This window comes from Mus caroli, chromosome 12 (genome assembly GCF_900094665.2).
Source record: "Mus caroli chromosome 12, CAROLI_EIJ_v1.1, whole genome shotgun sequence".
Classification (NCBI taxonomy): Eukaryota; Metazoa; Chordata; class Mammalia; order Rodentia; family Muridae; genus Mus; species Mus caroli.
Genome location: NC_034581.1, coordinates 109,108,439 through 109,124,254, shown reverse-complemented (window position 1 = coordinate 109,124,254; position 15,816 = coordinate 109,108,439). Strand labels below are relative to the sequence as shown.

Genomic DNA, 15,816 nt, shown 5'->3' with positions numbered 1-15,816 from the left:
ATAAAAAAAAGAAGAAAAGAACATAGTTAAGCAAGGGAAAAAAAAGAGCAAGACTATTTCGGCAATACCAGCACTCTATTGTGAGCACTGAGAGGAGGTAAATATGAATGATATGTGTCCTGAAAGAGGGAGGTCATCAGCAGGCACATATAAAGAAACAACAGGTATAATGACCAAGTCATTAAAACGTGTACACTTGTAACTAAATCCTTAGAAACAAAAAGTTGTTATATAAAGACCGAGTAGAAATTTAAAGTTTGTTTAGTGGAGCTATGCCCTGGTTAGTTCTATACAGGGTTTCATATTCTGTCCAGAATTATTCTTTCTCCATGTCCCCTGCTTACACACACATACTCTCTCTCTCTCTCTCTCTCTCTCTCTCTCTCTCTCTCTCTCTCACACACACACACACACACACATTCTCACACACATGTGCATACACATATACTATAGTATCCAGAGATATATCTTGCATATTTTGACTGAGTGGGATTTACTCTTTGTGGGGCAGTGGACCATGAGAGGAAGCATGATAAGGTTAACCTGGGCTTGAATTCCTGGGGATCCACAAGGGACAAATAGGAGCTTTGTCTTTTCCTGACACCATAGCCGTTCCACATAGCCACAACCTCCCATAGAGAGAGATGTAGACATCAGTCACAGAGGGGCAGTGACCCCAGCTCCTTCACATGTAAATGATCTCTCCTGTTTACATCTTATTACAAATGAGAATTTTTAGAGGTGGTTCCAACCCCCACTAGTAAAGCAGATGATTTTGAGTACTTCATTGATGATAATGTAGTAACAAATTAAATTCAGAGACTGAGGCATCATTCTCCCTGCATTTGAGCACTGGATGCACACTAGTTGGAGGGTTATGTTTCTGCTGAAGTCAGACTGGGCAACTTCAGTGTACATGACTGAAACTCTAACCCCAAGTGAGTTCATACCATTAGGGAGCACAGGAGAGCAAAGAGTTCCCAGCAGAGATATGTGGTGGTGTGTGGATGGGGACTCTGTATCCTCTGTGGTTTCCTTTCTTAATGTACTTTTACCTATTGTGATTGACATATAATGATTTCATGTTCAGTGTGAAGATTCTGTTTTGGCTCTAGCTGCATATGTAGCAGAGGAGGGCCTAGCTGGTCATCAATGGGTGGAGAGGTCCTAGGTCCTGTGAAGGTTCTATGTCCCAGTACAGGGGAATGCCAGGGCTAGGAATGGGAGTGGGTGGGTTGGGGAGCAGGGGGAGGGGGAAAGGAATAGGGGACTTTTGGAGGGGAAACTAGGAAAGGGGATACAATTTGTAATGTAAATAAAGAACATATCTAATAAAAATAAAAATTAAAATACTTAAAAGACATATTTTCTTATATTTTAATATATGTTAACAAAAACCCTTGAGATCTCTTGGACACTGAGCCATGAACTATGCAGAATACACGAGTTGGTCTGAGGACCTAGACACATATACAGGAGAGGACTCTCTGGTCTGGCCTCAGTGGGAGAAGATGTGCCTAACCCTTGAGATACTTGAAGCTCCATGGAGAGAGGAAGCCTGGTGCTGAGGACATTCTCTGGAAGACAGGGGGTGGGGGAAGAGGAATTCTATGAGGAACTGTGAGAGATTGGAACTGGAGGGAGACAATGACTTGACTATAAAAAAATAAATTTAATAAAAATAAATATTAAAATTTATTCAAAGTATTGTGAAGACTTACATTCTTTATAAACTCTGCAAGTTCCTTCACCATTCACTCAAATACACACCCTTTCATTTCATTTTTTCCTATAGGAAAAAAATATATATGAAAACATTTTAAAATAATAAAAAAAAAGAACATACACACACATACACTCACAAACCCATAAAAATGCAATACCACTCCTGGGCATATATCCAGAAGATGCTCCAATATGTAATAGGGACAAATTCTCCACTATGTTCATAACAGCCTTATTTATAATAGCCAGAAGCTGAAAAAAAACAAGATGTATCTCAGCAGAAGAATGGATACAGAAAATGTGTTACATTTACATGATGGAGTGCTACATAGCTATTAAAAACAGTGAATTTATGACATTCTTAGGCAAATGGATGTATCTGGAGGATATCATCCTGAGTGAGGTAACCCAGTCACAAAAGAACAGACATGATATGCACTCACTGATAAGTGGATATTAGCCCAGAAACTTAGAATACCCAAGATACAATTTATAAAACACATGAAATTCAAGAAGAACTAAGACCAAAGTATGGACACTTCACCTCTTCTTAGAATTGGGAACGAAATACTAATGGAAGGAGTTACAGAGACAAAGTGTGGAATAGTGACTGAAGAAATGACCATCCAGAGACTGACTCACCTGGGGATCTATCCCATATACAATCACCAAACTACACAGTGTTGTGAATGCCAGCAAGTGCTTGCTGACAGGAGCCTGATATAGATCTTTCCTGAGAGACTTTGCTAGTGCCTGACAAATTCAGAAGTGGATGCTCACAACCATCAATTGGAAGGAGCACAGGGTCCCCAATGAAGGAGCTAGAGAAAGGACCTAAGGAGCTGAAGGGTTTTGCAGCCCCATTGGAGGAGCAATATTATGAACTAATCAGTATCCCCAGAGCTCCCAGAGACTAAACCACCAACCAGAGTACACATGGTGGGACTGATGGCTCCAGGTGCATATGTAGCAGAGGATGGCTAGTCGAACATCAATGGGAGGAGATGCCCTTGGTCCTGTGAAGGCTCTATGCCCCAGTGTGGGAGAGTTCCTGTGCCAGGAAGTGGAAGTGGGTGGGTTGGTGAGCAGGGAATGGGAAGGGGATAGGGGGATTGTGTTTTTTGTAGGGAAAACCAGGAACTGGGACGTTCTTCAAGGTTAACATGGTCAAATGCCCATAGTTAGAGATGACAAAGAACTAGTAGAACCTAGTGGCATTGCTAATGATCAAGTTGTCAAACTGCCTTGTAGTATTTATGTTTATACCCAATATATTTTTGCTGTTCTCAAACTTGTTCTCTGCAGCTTCTATGGCATTGTGTAATGATAAATACAGACATGCATTAATGGACAAGGTGCAGGAAATGAACCTCTGCATAGTTAATCACAAATGCATCCTCTGTATAAATGTCCCACTAGAAACCCAAGGACTATCATAAAGAGGGATTACAAAGAACACAAGGACCAGAATACTTGGTGTAGAGACATAAAGTTTCAGGACTTGATATGGTCACGTGAACTCTTCTGTAGCTATATTTACCAGCACTAGACATGAACAATCATAGTTACAATCTGAGAGCATGTGCAAGGGGTGATCCAATAAAATGTCTCCTGGAAATATTAGTAATACTGGTTTAATCCCTTAGATCTATATCATACAAGAATTGAATTTCCTGAATTGTCCTCTTAGGATCACACATATACATTGGTATATGTATGTTCTCTTCTGACCAGGAATGATACTATACATTTTTTTAAAATATTACAACATGGATGGGGAGAAATGCCTCAGGACCCATATCAAGCTGAGGGTTTATTGGCATTTGATGACCAATGAGGAAATTTAATCAAATTTTAGTAGTGTTTTTGTTGGTTCCCTATATACTAGTATATATATATATTGGACATGCTATTTTATTAGTTAAAGAAATAAAATAGGTGAGAATGTTGGAATGTTGGAAGAGAGATATATTGGAAGGTCCTAAGGTAACCAGAGGGACATAGTAGAGGTAGATTTGATCATAGTCTATTTCACTTATGAATGAAAATTGCAAAGAACAAAAATAATTCTGTAGAGTAGATATATCAATTTTGCATAGTTTAGAATTTTCACACAAGTGTATTGTGTATACTGAATATTTCCCTCAGACCTTCTGCATTTATTTTTATTGCTGTCTTATTTTTCACTTTATTATGTTAGATGGTTTCATTTAAACATCATTATGTATTTGTATACATAGAGGGTAAATGAAACAATAACAAAAAGAAACTGTTATAAAAGACCCCATATACACACTAAATTATAGATATGGAAATAATTCTTGACCATTTTCTCTGTTTTGTTTCTTTTCTCTTCTCTAGGTGTACAAAACTCCTAGGCTTCCAACAAGGAGCTCACTATTCAGGAGGAGGCCATGCAGTTAATCAATTTGCTCATTAAAATCAGTCCAGATCTGACCCTAAATTCCCAGACTCCGGCACTCAGTAATCAACACTAAACACAGAACACTCAAGTAGTCGATGCTAAGATGACATTTCTAATTAATATTTTTAGAGAATTTCTTACATGAGTACTGTTACCACAGATAATCTATCTATACAACTTTGCCCTTCAAGATGCTTCTGTCATGTGTTCTAGATCAGTAATCCAGAACTCAGGTTTCACTACTAGGCATGTTATCAAAATAAGATGCTTGCCCCCATTGAGATTCAAGAGTAGGGATACCTTTTTTTAAACATCTAATTTCCTGAATCTTATTGCAGGCAGACACCCGTGACAGATACTGCAGCAGTGGAAAAGCAGCATGACTGCTGGTGCAGGAGAGGGCATAATTCAGGAATCTTCCAAACGTAACCTCAAACCTGATTGCAGCAGAGCTGAAATCAGTGTTGGATGTAAATTATCTGTATTTCAGGTTTCCCAGCGAGTTATAGATTCTGTCTTCATGTGTCTCTGAGAAAGGGAATAAATGTCATGCTTCCTGATATGATGGTTTTGAACTTACAGCAACCACATTCATGTGAAATTTTCACCATTTCAATATTATCAGAAATTTGTTCTGACATCTGCAGGATAACACTGGTAAAGGGAAAGTAATGCCTATAGGGTCCCAGGACACCCAACCCTAAGTTCTTGGCACAGAGAAGTCTTATTTGCCACAGAGAGACAATGTGCATGATATAAGAGGCAAAGACAGAAGATAAAGGATGAGGGGAAGAGGTAGGGAACAAGGGAGAAGAAGGATTTGTCTTGGAGTGGGACAAGTGAAGGACTTCCTCTGGATAGGGAGGAGACAGATGCAGCACATAGGAAAATGGCTCTTTATAAATGTAAAATGGGACAACTTGTTTTCAGATGAAGGGTTTACTTTTACTTTTAATTGAACATGTTATTTTAGGAGATACAAAGGAGTTATTTTCCAAATATTAATTATTCATTCATTCATCCATTCATTCATTTATTTTCGATCCTCAATTGCAGACTTTCTCTCCTGGTAGCCACTAAACAGTCCCTCCTTCTATTCTGCTCTTTTTTTCAACTGAGAGGGTGGAGTCATATTAGATATCCCCCAACTCTGCTGCATCATGGTCTCTGCATGGATAGGGGATACTTTCCTACTGAGGCCAGAAAAGGCAGTATAGTCAGGCGAATTTATTCTACAGACAGGCAATAGTTTTAGGCATAGTCCCCACTCCAGTTGGTAGGACACTCAAGAAGTCTGATCTGTACGTGTGCTACATATGTGCTGGGGGCCTAGGTTCAGACTGTGTATGCTCTGGGGTTTGTGGATCAGTCTCTGAGAGCCCCTGCAGTAACAGAATCATTCTCATTGCCGATCTCTAGGATTCAGTTCTTTCATATGAATCCTAAAATGATGGTCCTTTTAATTTTATCTAGTCAGAATTTTCACTAATTATCCATTCTTATTAATACGACCTATTTCATAAATAAGTTTAAAACGGTTTCAGCTTCTAAGGGTCAGTCAGGTACCGAGCTTCTGCAGCATCTTAGTTATTTAGTTATTTATCTAGGTCCTGTGTATAGTTATTGTTTAAGTCTTTTTTACTTTGTCTATTATACAATATAGGCTAAGTAATTTACACACTGAATACAGGTGCTCTGCCCCAGATGTTGCATAATGAAGACAGGAGAAAAGCTGTTATGTTCTGTCATTACCTGTTGAGAAATGGGAACTGCAAGAGCTGCAACCCGCTGCCACCAAGGAGGAACCTGGCTTTAAAATCTCTGATACATAAGTCATTATCCCCGTGTAACCTCAATGCATTTCTCCCTTCAGCTGAGTCCCACAAACACTGAACTTACAGGGATAAATTTTTTCTTAAGCTAGACTGTGCAGCATCACTATAGGCCATGACCAGCCTACATGCATGGAAGCTCAAGACCAGCAGGGGGAGAAAGGAGACCAAGAATCCCAATAGATAGATGAGGTTATGGAGTAGACTCTGTGTCCTCTATGGTTTCCTTGCTTAAGTGTATTATCTGATCTGGTCTTTTATGATTGACATGTGATGTCTCTATGCTCAAACACAGTAAAGATTCTTTGTGAAACACTTTAGAGAATGGGTGGAGGGACTCCACTTGGAAGGACAGGAGTAACCTGCTGTTCATACTGGGGTGATAGGGCTCTTAAGGACAGGGATTTTTTTATTGCTTATCTCAATTAATAAATAGGATATATATATATATATATATATATATACACACATATAAATCTAAAAAAAAAAAGTAATTCTATCATCAAGGATTGAACTATTCTTACTATAAAAACAAACTCTCAGTAGCTATATTTACCAGGTCAAAAAACACAAATTAAACTAGTGAAAATTACCTCATTGGAGACCTCAAAATGGCTGAGCAAGTAAAGATGTCTTCTGGCAAGCTTAGCAATATCAGAAAATATCTTGGGATTCAATTATGCATGTAGTCCTCTGAGGTTAATATATCCACTTTGATGCATATGTACACACTACAATACATCACAAAAATAATATAACATATTAAAACATTACAAGATGGATGGGAAAGAATCCTTGAGGCCCCACACCAAGCTGATGGACAAAATATATTCATTTTGGGGAGAAGATATCTAGAGATTCACTATTTACTAGTGATTACTCTACATATGTGTACATAGTACATTTACTTTTCGTCATTGTAGTGAGTTTTGAAGTATATAACCTGCTGGAAAGGAAAAACATTAATTGCATACATCTGAAATAAGGCAGTAAATTCTCAATAATTAGCCATTTGGGGAATATTCCAACATCACCATCATCATCACCACAATAACTATCTGTAGAACAATCTGATTACATTATGCCAAAGTGGAGTAACAGACTCAGGTCAAAAATCTATCAAGAGCTTAGTTCCTGAATTACATCGAAAGCATCTGCTCAGAGCTCAGGGTAAGTATACAGAATGCATTTACACAAAGAGGATTAGAACTCGGACCTGAGCATCCTGCTGCCTGACCCATGTGCCCTTTTAGTCTTTCCCCTTCAGTTCTTCTCCACCTGGAATATGGTCTTATGAAAAATGTACCCTGCTCATGAATAAGCAAATTAATTGAGTCTCTGACAGTAAATACAGGGATGTCCACACCCTGAAAACAACCTAAGATCAGTGTCCTCTCCACAGTCCCTGAAGACACTGACTCTAACCATGGAATTCAGCAGGATCTTTCTCTTCCTCCTGTCAGTAACTGCAGGTAAGGGGCTCATAAGTTCCAAATATTAATAGGAAACAGGGCCTGAGATTGCACAAACATCCACTCTGCCGTTCCCTCTACAGGTGTTCACTCCCAGGCTTATCTACAGCAGTCTGGGTTTGAGCTGGTGAGGCCTGGGGCCTCAGTGAAGATGTCCTGCAAGGCTTCTGGCTATACATTTACCAGTTACAATATGCACTGGGTAAAGCAGAGACCTGGACAGGGCCTGGAATGGATTGGATATATTTATCCTGGAAATGGTGGTACTGTCTACAATCAGAAGTTCAAGGGCAAGGCCATATTGACTGCAGACACATCCTCCAGCACAGCCTACATGCAGCTCAGCAGCCTGAACTCTGAGGACTCTGCCGTCTATTTCTGTGCAAGCACAGTGTTATGACCACATCCTGAGTCTGTCAGAAATCCTGGAAGAGCAGCAAGCTGCCCTGGGACTGAAATAACAGAAAAGATTAACCTGTAGATTTACTTAGAAATAGTAAGTTTTTACTAGTATGGAATACAGATTATTGAGGGCATGGGGAGGGGAGTTGTGGGGATAGTAAAGACAGAGAAAAAGGCAGAGAAAGAAGGAAACAGATGCCATTTTCTCTCATTTACACCTTATTAAAAATGGGAACTGCTAGTCACTAGGAATGCAGATGAGTTTGAGAGCATCATTGATGATAATGTAGGAACAACTTAAATGTATATGCTGAGATAATAGTCATCATCTCCAGATAAGTGAAATATATTCATCCCTGCATCTGAGCCCTGCAAGCACACTAGTTGCATGGATATGTTACTGCTGAAGTCACACTGGGCAACTTCACTGTAAGTGATAGGAAATCCACCTGCAGGTGAATTTCTGTCCAGCACGGGGCACAATGAGGCCAAAAATCTCCTGCAGATTGATGTGTTGGGTGTGTGGTGTACTCTGTGTCCTCTGTGGTTTCCTTTCTTAACATACATGTATCTATTGTGATTGACATGTAACGTTTTCATGTTCAAACACTGTGAAGATTCTCTGTTAAACACTTCAAAGATTTATACTTTCTTGTTTTTTAATGTATATAAACTGGGACCTTTTACATCTCTCAGACACTGTGCCACATTCAGGCAGCATAAAAAAGTTGATCTGATACCCTGGACACATACGCAGCAGAGGACTGCCTGGTCTGGACTCGGTGGGAGAAGATGTGTCTAACCTAGATATTGTAGCCCCTGGGTGGGGAGGCTAGGTGGTGGGGAAGGGGCGTCTTCTTGAGACAGGGGCAGAGGAGGAATGGGATGAGGAAGTGGATGAGGATGGACCAGAAGGAGGGCATTGACTTAACTGTAAAAAATTATAAGTAATAAAAAACAAATATTAAAATTTATACAATGTATTCTGACTTTTCAAACTATTCAAACTCTTTCCTGAGTCTTTAACACTCACCCAACAACACACCCTTTCATATTTTTCTATAAGAAGAAAAAACATGGAAAGGGTTAAATGAGTTAGTGTAGAAGAACATACACGCACGCGCACACACACACACACACACACACACACACACACACACACACCATTCCTGACTGTTGTGTAGTTAACAACTGCTTTCTAATTGGATGCATGTCCTGCTTCATAAGAAAAACTTCATCTCAGGTAAACATTGTCCAAAGCCCATGTCTATAGATGACATAGGCCTAGTAGACCCTAGTTGCATTGTTAATGATCAAGTTAACAAAATGCCTTATAATATATATTCATATGCAGTAGATTATTGCTGCTTTCAGTTTTGATCACAGAAACTTCTGAGTGAAGGATATAATGATTGATGTAGGCACACAGGACTGGTCTAGGTACAGAGAAGAATGCCTGAATACTCAACAACAGATAACTCATCGATACCAATGTTCCACCCAAAACCCAAGGACAATCACAAAAAAAGGTTTGGAAATAGTATAAGATCAGAAGGGGGTGGATTTGTCAGTGTCATATGAATTCCCAGCAATTATAGTTAACAGCACAAGACCTGAACAAATCAAGCCAGTCAAAGTTATACCCTGACAGACTGTGAATGAGCTGAGTAGGTAGAAAAATCTGTTTATCACACCAGCAACAATAATATGATCTCTTGGACACACATTGTGCAATACAAGAATTGGATTTCCTTTTTTTTCCCCCTCAGAGGAGTACACTACCTTGCTACATGTGTTTTCTCTTCTTGCCACAAAAGGAAGTATAACAATCAAAAGAAAATCTTACATGGATGGGAGGAATTTCTGAGGTCCCACGTCAACTTGAGGTGCTATTGGCATTTGTTGACTAACGAGAAAATTTTAGTTACTTTTAGGGAATATTTGTGGAAGTTCCCTAATTGTTTTAGTGAATGTCCCCACCTGTGTGTCTGTGCATATCACTAATTGGACCTACTGTTTTTATTGAATGAAACTGAAGAGGTCAGGATTTTTGGAGAGAAATTTATGGGAAGATCATAAGGGAAACCAGAGGGACATAGTGGGGATAAGTATGATCTCGTTATGATTTTCTTATGAATGAAAATTCTAAAGAATTTTTAAAAATTCTGAAAATTAAAAGAACAATGTTATAAAGGTTTAGTATTTTCATACAAGTGTATTTTTTACCTTGTTAATGTTTTTCTTATAACCTCTACCCTTCCTTTTCTTGCCCTCTGATTTTTCACATTATTATACTAGAAATATTCATTTATACATAACTGTTTTTGTACACATTAGTTTACATAGCAGTGCAGTACCCAAGAACTATTGAGAGACTCACTTAATGCCTGTGTTTCTAATAAGGTCTTAATTAATACAATTATCTCTAGTTGCATTCATTTAACTATAATTGACATAGGTTCCTTATTCTTTTAGAATGAAAAACTTATTTTGTGTTATTTGTATAATCATGTTTTTGATGTAATGCTCTGTTGACAGAGTTTATTTCTGTAATTTAGTTATTGTGATGGTGCTGCAATAATCATTTATGCAAAAATATTGCTGAAATATATGTGATCATTTGGGTGATTTTTTAGTATATAACATAGTGGAATGGCAACTATTAATTATACATATTGTAAGGATGTAAATTCTGTAAACTTATCTGCTTTTTGAAATTTTCCATCACAATCATCATCCTTCCAACCATCTGTAATTTCATCTGTTAACCTTGCCACAGGTGGAGCACCTGTCTCAGGCCCTAAATCTACTCAGAGCTTAGGCCCAGATGTTTTATCCACAGCATCTTCACAGAACTCATGGAAATGGTACGGGATGAATTTACCCCGAGATGAATAGAACTTGGACTTCAGCATTCTTCTGCCTGACCCAGGTGTCCTATACCCTCTTCTTCTCCAGAAGGAGTAGGTCCTTATCTAACAAGTATCTTGTTCATGAATATGTAAATCATTTGAATCTCTGATGGTAAATTCAGGGATGTCCACACCACAGAACAACATATGATCACTGTCTTCTCTACAGTCACAGAACTTCATTATGGGATGGAGCCAGATCACCCTCTTTCTGGTGGCAGCAATTACATGTAAGAGGCCCCAAGTTCCAGACCTGAGGATGGGCCAAACACTCAGGTGATAATGGAATTCTCTCTGTCATTTCCTCCATAGGTGCCTACTCCCAGGTCCAGCTACAGCAGTCAGGAGCTGCGCTGGCCAGTCCTGGGGCATCAGTGACACTGTCCTGTAAGGCTTCTGGCTACACATTTACTGACCATATTATGAACTGGGTAAAAAAGAGGCCTGGACATGGCCTTGAGTGGATTGGAAGGATTTATCCTGTAAGTGGTGAAACTAACTACAATCAAAAGTTCGTGGGCAAGGCCACATTTTCTGTAGACCGGTCCTCCAGCACAGTTTACATGGTGTTGAAAAGCCTGACATCTGAGGACCCTGCTGACTATTACTGTGGAAGGCACAGTGCTACAACCACATCCTGAGTGTGTCAGAAACCACAGATGAGGAGCAAGCTGCCCTGGAACTGAGAGGACTCAGAGAAGATTATTCTGAAGAATTGCTCATAAGTAATCATTCTGAGTGTCCATTTTTGTGTCTCTTCCTGAGTGACCTATAGTGCTTTTGTCAACTTTTCAAGAGGACATCTATGAATTATGTGATGTTGATTTAGGATGCTCCTAAGTCCTCCTATACCTTGTAAGTCTGTTCACCAATGACTATCAGCATTGATGTGTTTCTTTTTTAACAAAACATCTAAAAGAGAAACTGTGATTTATGCATGATAAATATATTTCTGAATTCTCAGATGAACCAGACCTTTTGTTGGAACTGGTAGGAATACAATATAATATAAATTTTACCTGTAAAATCCAACCAATCTCTAGTCAAGCAAAACTCATTTCACTCTCTTAAGTCTTAAGTGATTTCCCGGTTTGTCATTAACTCTGGCTGTGTTGTCCAGCAGAAGATCCAGTTTCTTGTAATGTTGCAGATATTTATAACAGAAAGCATAGTCACATGAGTACAATTCTGAAAAGTTGTAAATATTGTTAAATCAGCGTTTACAGACCTCATTTATGAATTCAACATATGTACACGTCTACAGAGTTAGGCTCTGTTGTTATATGATAACACCTAGTCTCAAAAAATTTGTTGCAGTCCCAGTTGTCAGCCTTAAAGTCACTAGACTTTAGCGAACATGGATCTATATCACTACAGCATCAACTATCAGAGTTGATCGCACACTTGTATCACATCCTTGTGCTACAGAATATTTGTAAACTGATGTGTCTCTGAATCAGCCTGTTTCTTGTGCTCGGTTTTTTGTGCTTTTTCTTCTCTTTGTTTGTTTTGTCCTGTTCCAGTTTGTTTGCTTTTCCTTTGTCTTATTTATTTTTTCTTTTTCTTTTTAAAATTACTTTTAGGAGCTGTTTATCTTCTAATTAGGTAAAGAGAGGGATTCTAGGGGGAAAATCAGGGAAGATTGGGAAGGGGAATCAGTAATCAGAATATATTGCATGAAAAAATCTATTTTTAAATTCAAAATTAGAACAAAATAAGACCCAAAATGTGTCCTGTCTACAAGCAACAGAGACAAGGATGGAGCAGAGAGTGAGCGAATGGCTAACCAATAACCAGTCCAGGTTGAGAACCATCTGATGTTCAATTACCAAACTCTGACACTATTCATGATACTCTACTATGCTTGCAAACCAGAGTCTAGCCTGACTATCTTCTGTGAGGCTCCACTTAACAGTTGTTAACTAAAACTGAGGAAGAAACTCACAGACAAACATTGGATGGAGTTCTGGGACTCTTACGGATAAGTTGTGGGAAAGATTAAGTTCCCTGAAGGAGACATGAACTCCATAGGAGCCCAATAGGGTCAACTAGCCTGGAGCCTTGGAAGTTATAAGAGACCAAGTCACCAAACGAAGAGCATACAGGGCCTGGACCTAGCCCTCAGCCCCCTGCACATATGAAACAGATGTGCAGTTATATATTAGGTCTTGATATGAATCCTCCAACAACTGGAGAAGGATATATCCCAAAGCTAATGCCTATCTGTGGAATATGTTTAACTGGCTAGACTGCCTTGTCTGGCCTGTGAGGATGCATGTGGCTAATGATGCAGAGACTTGGCATGCCAGAGTGGGTGGGAGAATACACAGGGCTGTCCCACTCTCTCAGAGGAGAAGGACAGAGCAATTGTGTTACTGACTGTATGAAAGCATAATGGGATGGGATGGGGGAGCAGTGACCAGGTTGTAGACTGAATAAATAAATAAATTAATGAAAATTATAAATTAAAGAATTCTGATAACATCATTTTTGTGTAAATCGAACATAAGCCTTAGTTCCCAGACTGTATGTTTCCTGTCTCTGTTTAAGTTGTTTAAAGTATAATCTGAGGTCAAGACTTAATAAATGATTTAAGGCAAATATGTAAAATGTGTAATGCTAAGGTATAGTGAAAGATAAGTAAAATGTTTGGGCTTTAAACCATGTGTTTGTGTGTGTGTGTGTGTGTGTGTGTGTGTGTGTGTGTGTGTGTGTATGCATGTGTCTCTGGGTTTCTGTATTTTCAGTAATTAATCTGTAAGTGCATATCTTCTAGGACGACCTATTATGGCTTGAGGGGTCCCTACAGGCGTCAGAGCAACCCACGGACAGAGATGAGCATGAGCATGTGGTTCAGACTGATATTGTCAACCCGGCTCTGACTTGGAGACATCTAAGAAATGTTAGATTAGGCATATTTAAACACTACAGAACTTGAGAAAGTTTCTCTAGGCAATATGAATTTCCACAGTCATTCCAATTCCAGCTTCATAGTGAAGCTTAAGGTGTGACTACATAGAACCTATTTTATGACTTTCTTGTGACCATGAGACTGGATTCTACAACTAAAAGCCCTAGAATCTCATGTAGTCTCTGACCAACAGTGTAAATCTCAGTAGGCCATAAAGTACATGTGACATATCCTCTAATAAAAGGTAGTGATATAGGGAGAGAAAACACTGGAATAATCATTTTGGGGATTTAGGGTGAGGTCTGTCCTTACAGGTAGCAAGTGGGTCATCAAGTTGTTAAGAAATTCTTCTCTTGGCTTTCTGAATTGAGTCCAGGTATTTGATTTTATCTCCTTCATTGAGGAGACAACCCTGCATGAATGAAATTCCTGGTTCTCATGGTTCTTCTCTGTGAGTACAAGACCCTCATGCCCTCTACAATTTCACTGACAATGCCATCAGCAAGTTTGCTAAATATTTGATGCCATGGGACAGGGAAAGAAAAATCTCTAAATAGACTATGTCTGGAGAGCCTGAGGAACAGATGTTGACTTGGGTGTTTCCTGAATCTTCCCAGTGTTTATCCTTCTCACTTAACCATGTAATAAACCCAGGAAACCATCTCATATATCAGTTAATCCGTGTTGTGATAGACACAAGATCTGAGAGTATTCACTATACTTAGTTGCTAATATCTGTGTCACCCTCCTGGACCCTCTTCAGTAAAAGAAATGACATAATTTTGAGGCCTGCTATGTCACCATGAAGACAGTGTATCTCATAGTAGAATGAATTCTTCAACTGGAATATTGGAACCTGGAGTGACTTTAATCAAGCAAGTAAAAGACTTATATGACAAAACTTCAAACCTTGAAGAAAGACATTGAAGAAGATAGCAGAAAATGAAAAGTTCTTCCATGCTTTTGGATTGGTAGGATTAACATGGTAAAAAATGGCCATCCTGGGCATGGTGGCTGTGGACATGCTGGGCAGCAGCTGACATGTTCCAGGGCCTGCAAGTTCAAGCTAGCAAGTCAGGCTCAAGATACCTGAAGGCCCAGGCAGAGAATCAAGTCATCTTTTTGGAAGTCCAGAAGAAAGTATTCCTTCAAGCAAACCTAATAGGATGGCATCTAATATTTTTGGACTAACTGAAGAACATAAAAACAAACTGAAGATAAAAAATCCTCCAGGAGGCAAAGGAAGTGGAATATTCTATGAATCAACTCCTGTGCAAACTAACATGGTCTACACCCACCCAGTGGGAAAACCCATGATGTATTCAGGTCCCCAGTTACTGCCACTGTGCCTCTAGCACACATAAGCAAGGCCAAGGATCATGGTTTGCTGTGTGAAGAAGAAGAAGAAAGACTCTTAAGTCTGACCTGAAAGCTGTAACAAACTCCATATCCAGAGGAGCCCACACCTACAGTTGACAGTCAGCTCAGACTGGGGTCACAACCTGGCTCCCACAGCAAAGTTCTAAACGCACCAGGAGACAAACCCAGACTTTTTCTATTGAGAGGCTCCTGCTCTGCCTGTAACTAGATCAGACAGAGACAGGGTATTGAATGTTACTGTTTCCTTTAATCCAAATGAGTTGGAGTGGGAGAGGGTTTGTCATGCATGTGGGTTTGACTGCTCATAGGCCTTGTCACTAGAAGAGCTGCACAGAGGACAGTACCCTCTATACTGCAAAGATATGCACTAAGGGGATAAACTGGGATGTTCTGGTCCCTCCTCTTTAATTACTCTCTGTGAAACAGATCTGTAAATTTGTGGGTAAGGCAGAAGAGATGGGGTCCATTTACAGAAAGATATTTCTTATCCTTGTTTCAACAGTCTGCTGGGTGTTGGGCATCTACATATGGTTAGGTTGAAAAAGAACCAAAACTACCCTCACTGTGAGTTGGAGGAGACACACATAAATGGAAACTCTTACGTGAAGAATACATTAATACTTTACTTTCAGGAAATACATATCACTAAATGTTCCCACCTCTGAGATATCTCGGAACCCTAATGTCTCCTCTCTCCCCCACCCCTATTATGTCACTCTGCAGTTTTGAAACATGGTTGCTCTTTCTGGTAGCAGTT

At 39.4% G+C, this 15,816-nt stretch overlaps 1 pseudogene and 2 gene segments (V, D, J or C); all 3 read left to right on the top strand.

Moving 5' to 3' along the window:
• Positions 1 to 7,375: 7,375 nt before the first annotated feature.
• Positions 7,376 to 7,855, top strand: LOC110306836. The segment is given in 2 exon segments: positions 7,376 to 7,454; positions 7,538 to 7,855. Coding segments are annotated over 2 exon segments (363 nt in total).
• A 3,077-nt stretch (positions 7,856 to 10,932) lies between these two features.
• On the top strand, positions 10,933 to 11,409 carry LOC110306633. The segment is given in 2 exon segments: positions 10,933 to 10,998; positions 11,081 to 11,409. Coding segments are annotated over 2 exon segments (375 nt in total).
• A 3,311-nt stretch (positions 11,410 to 14,720) lies between these two features.
• Positions 14,721 to 15,267, top strand: LOC110306632 (annotated as a pseudogene).
• Positions 15,268 to 15,816: the final 549 nt, after the last annotated feature.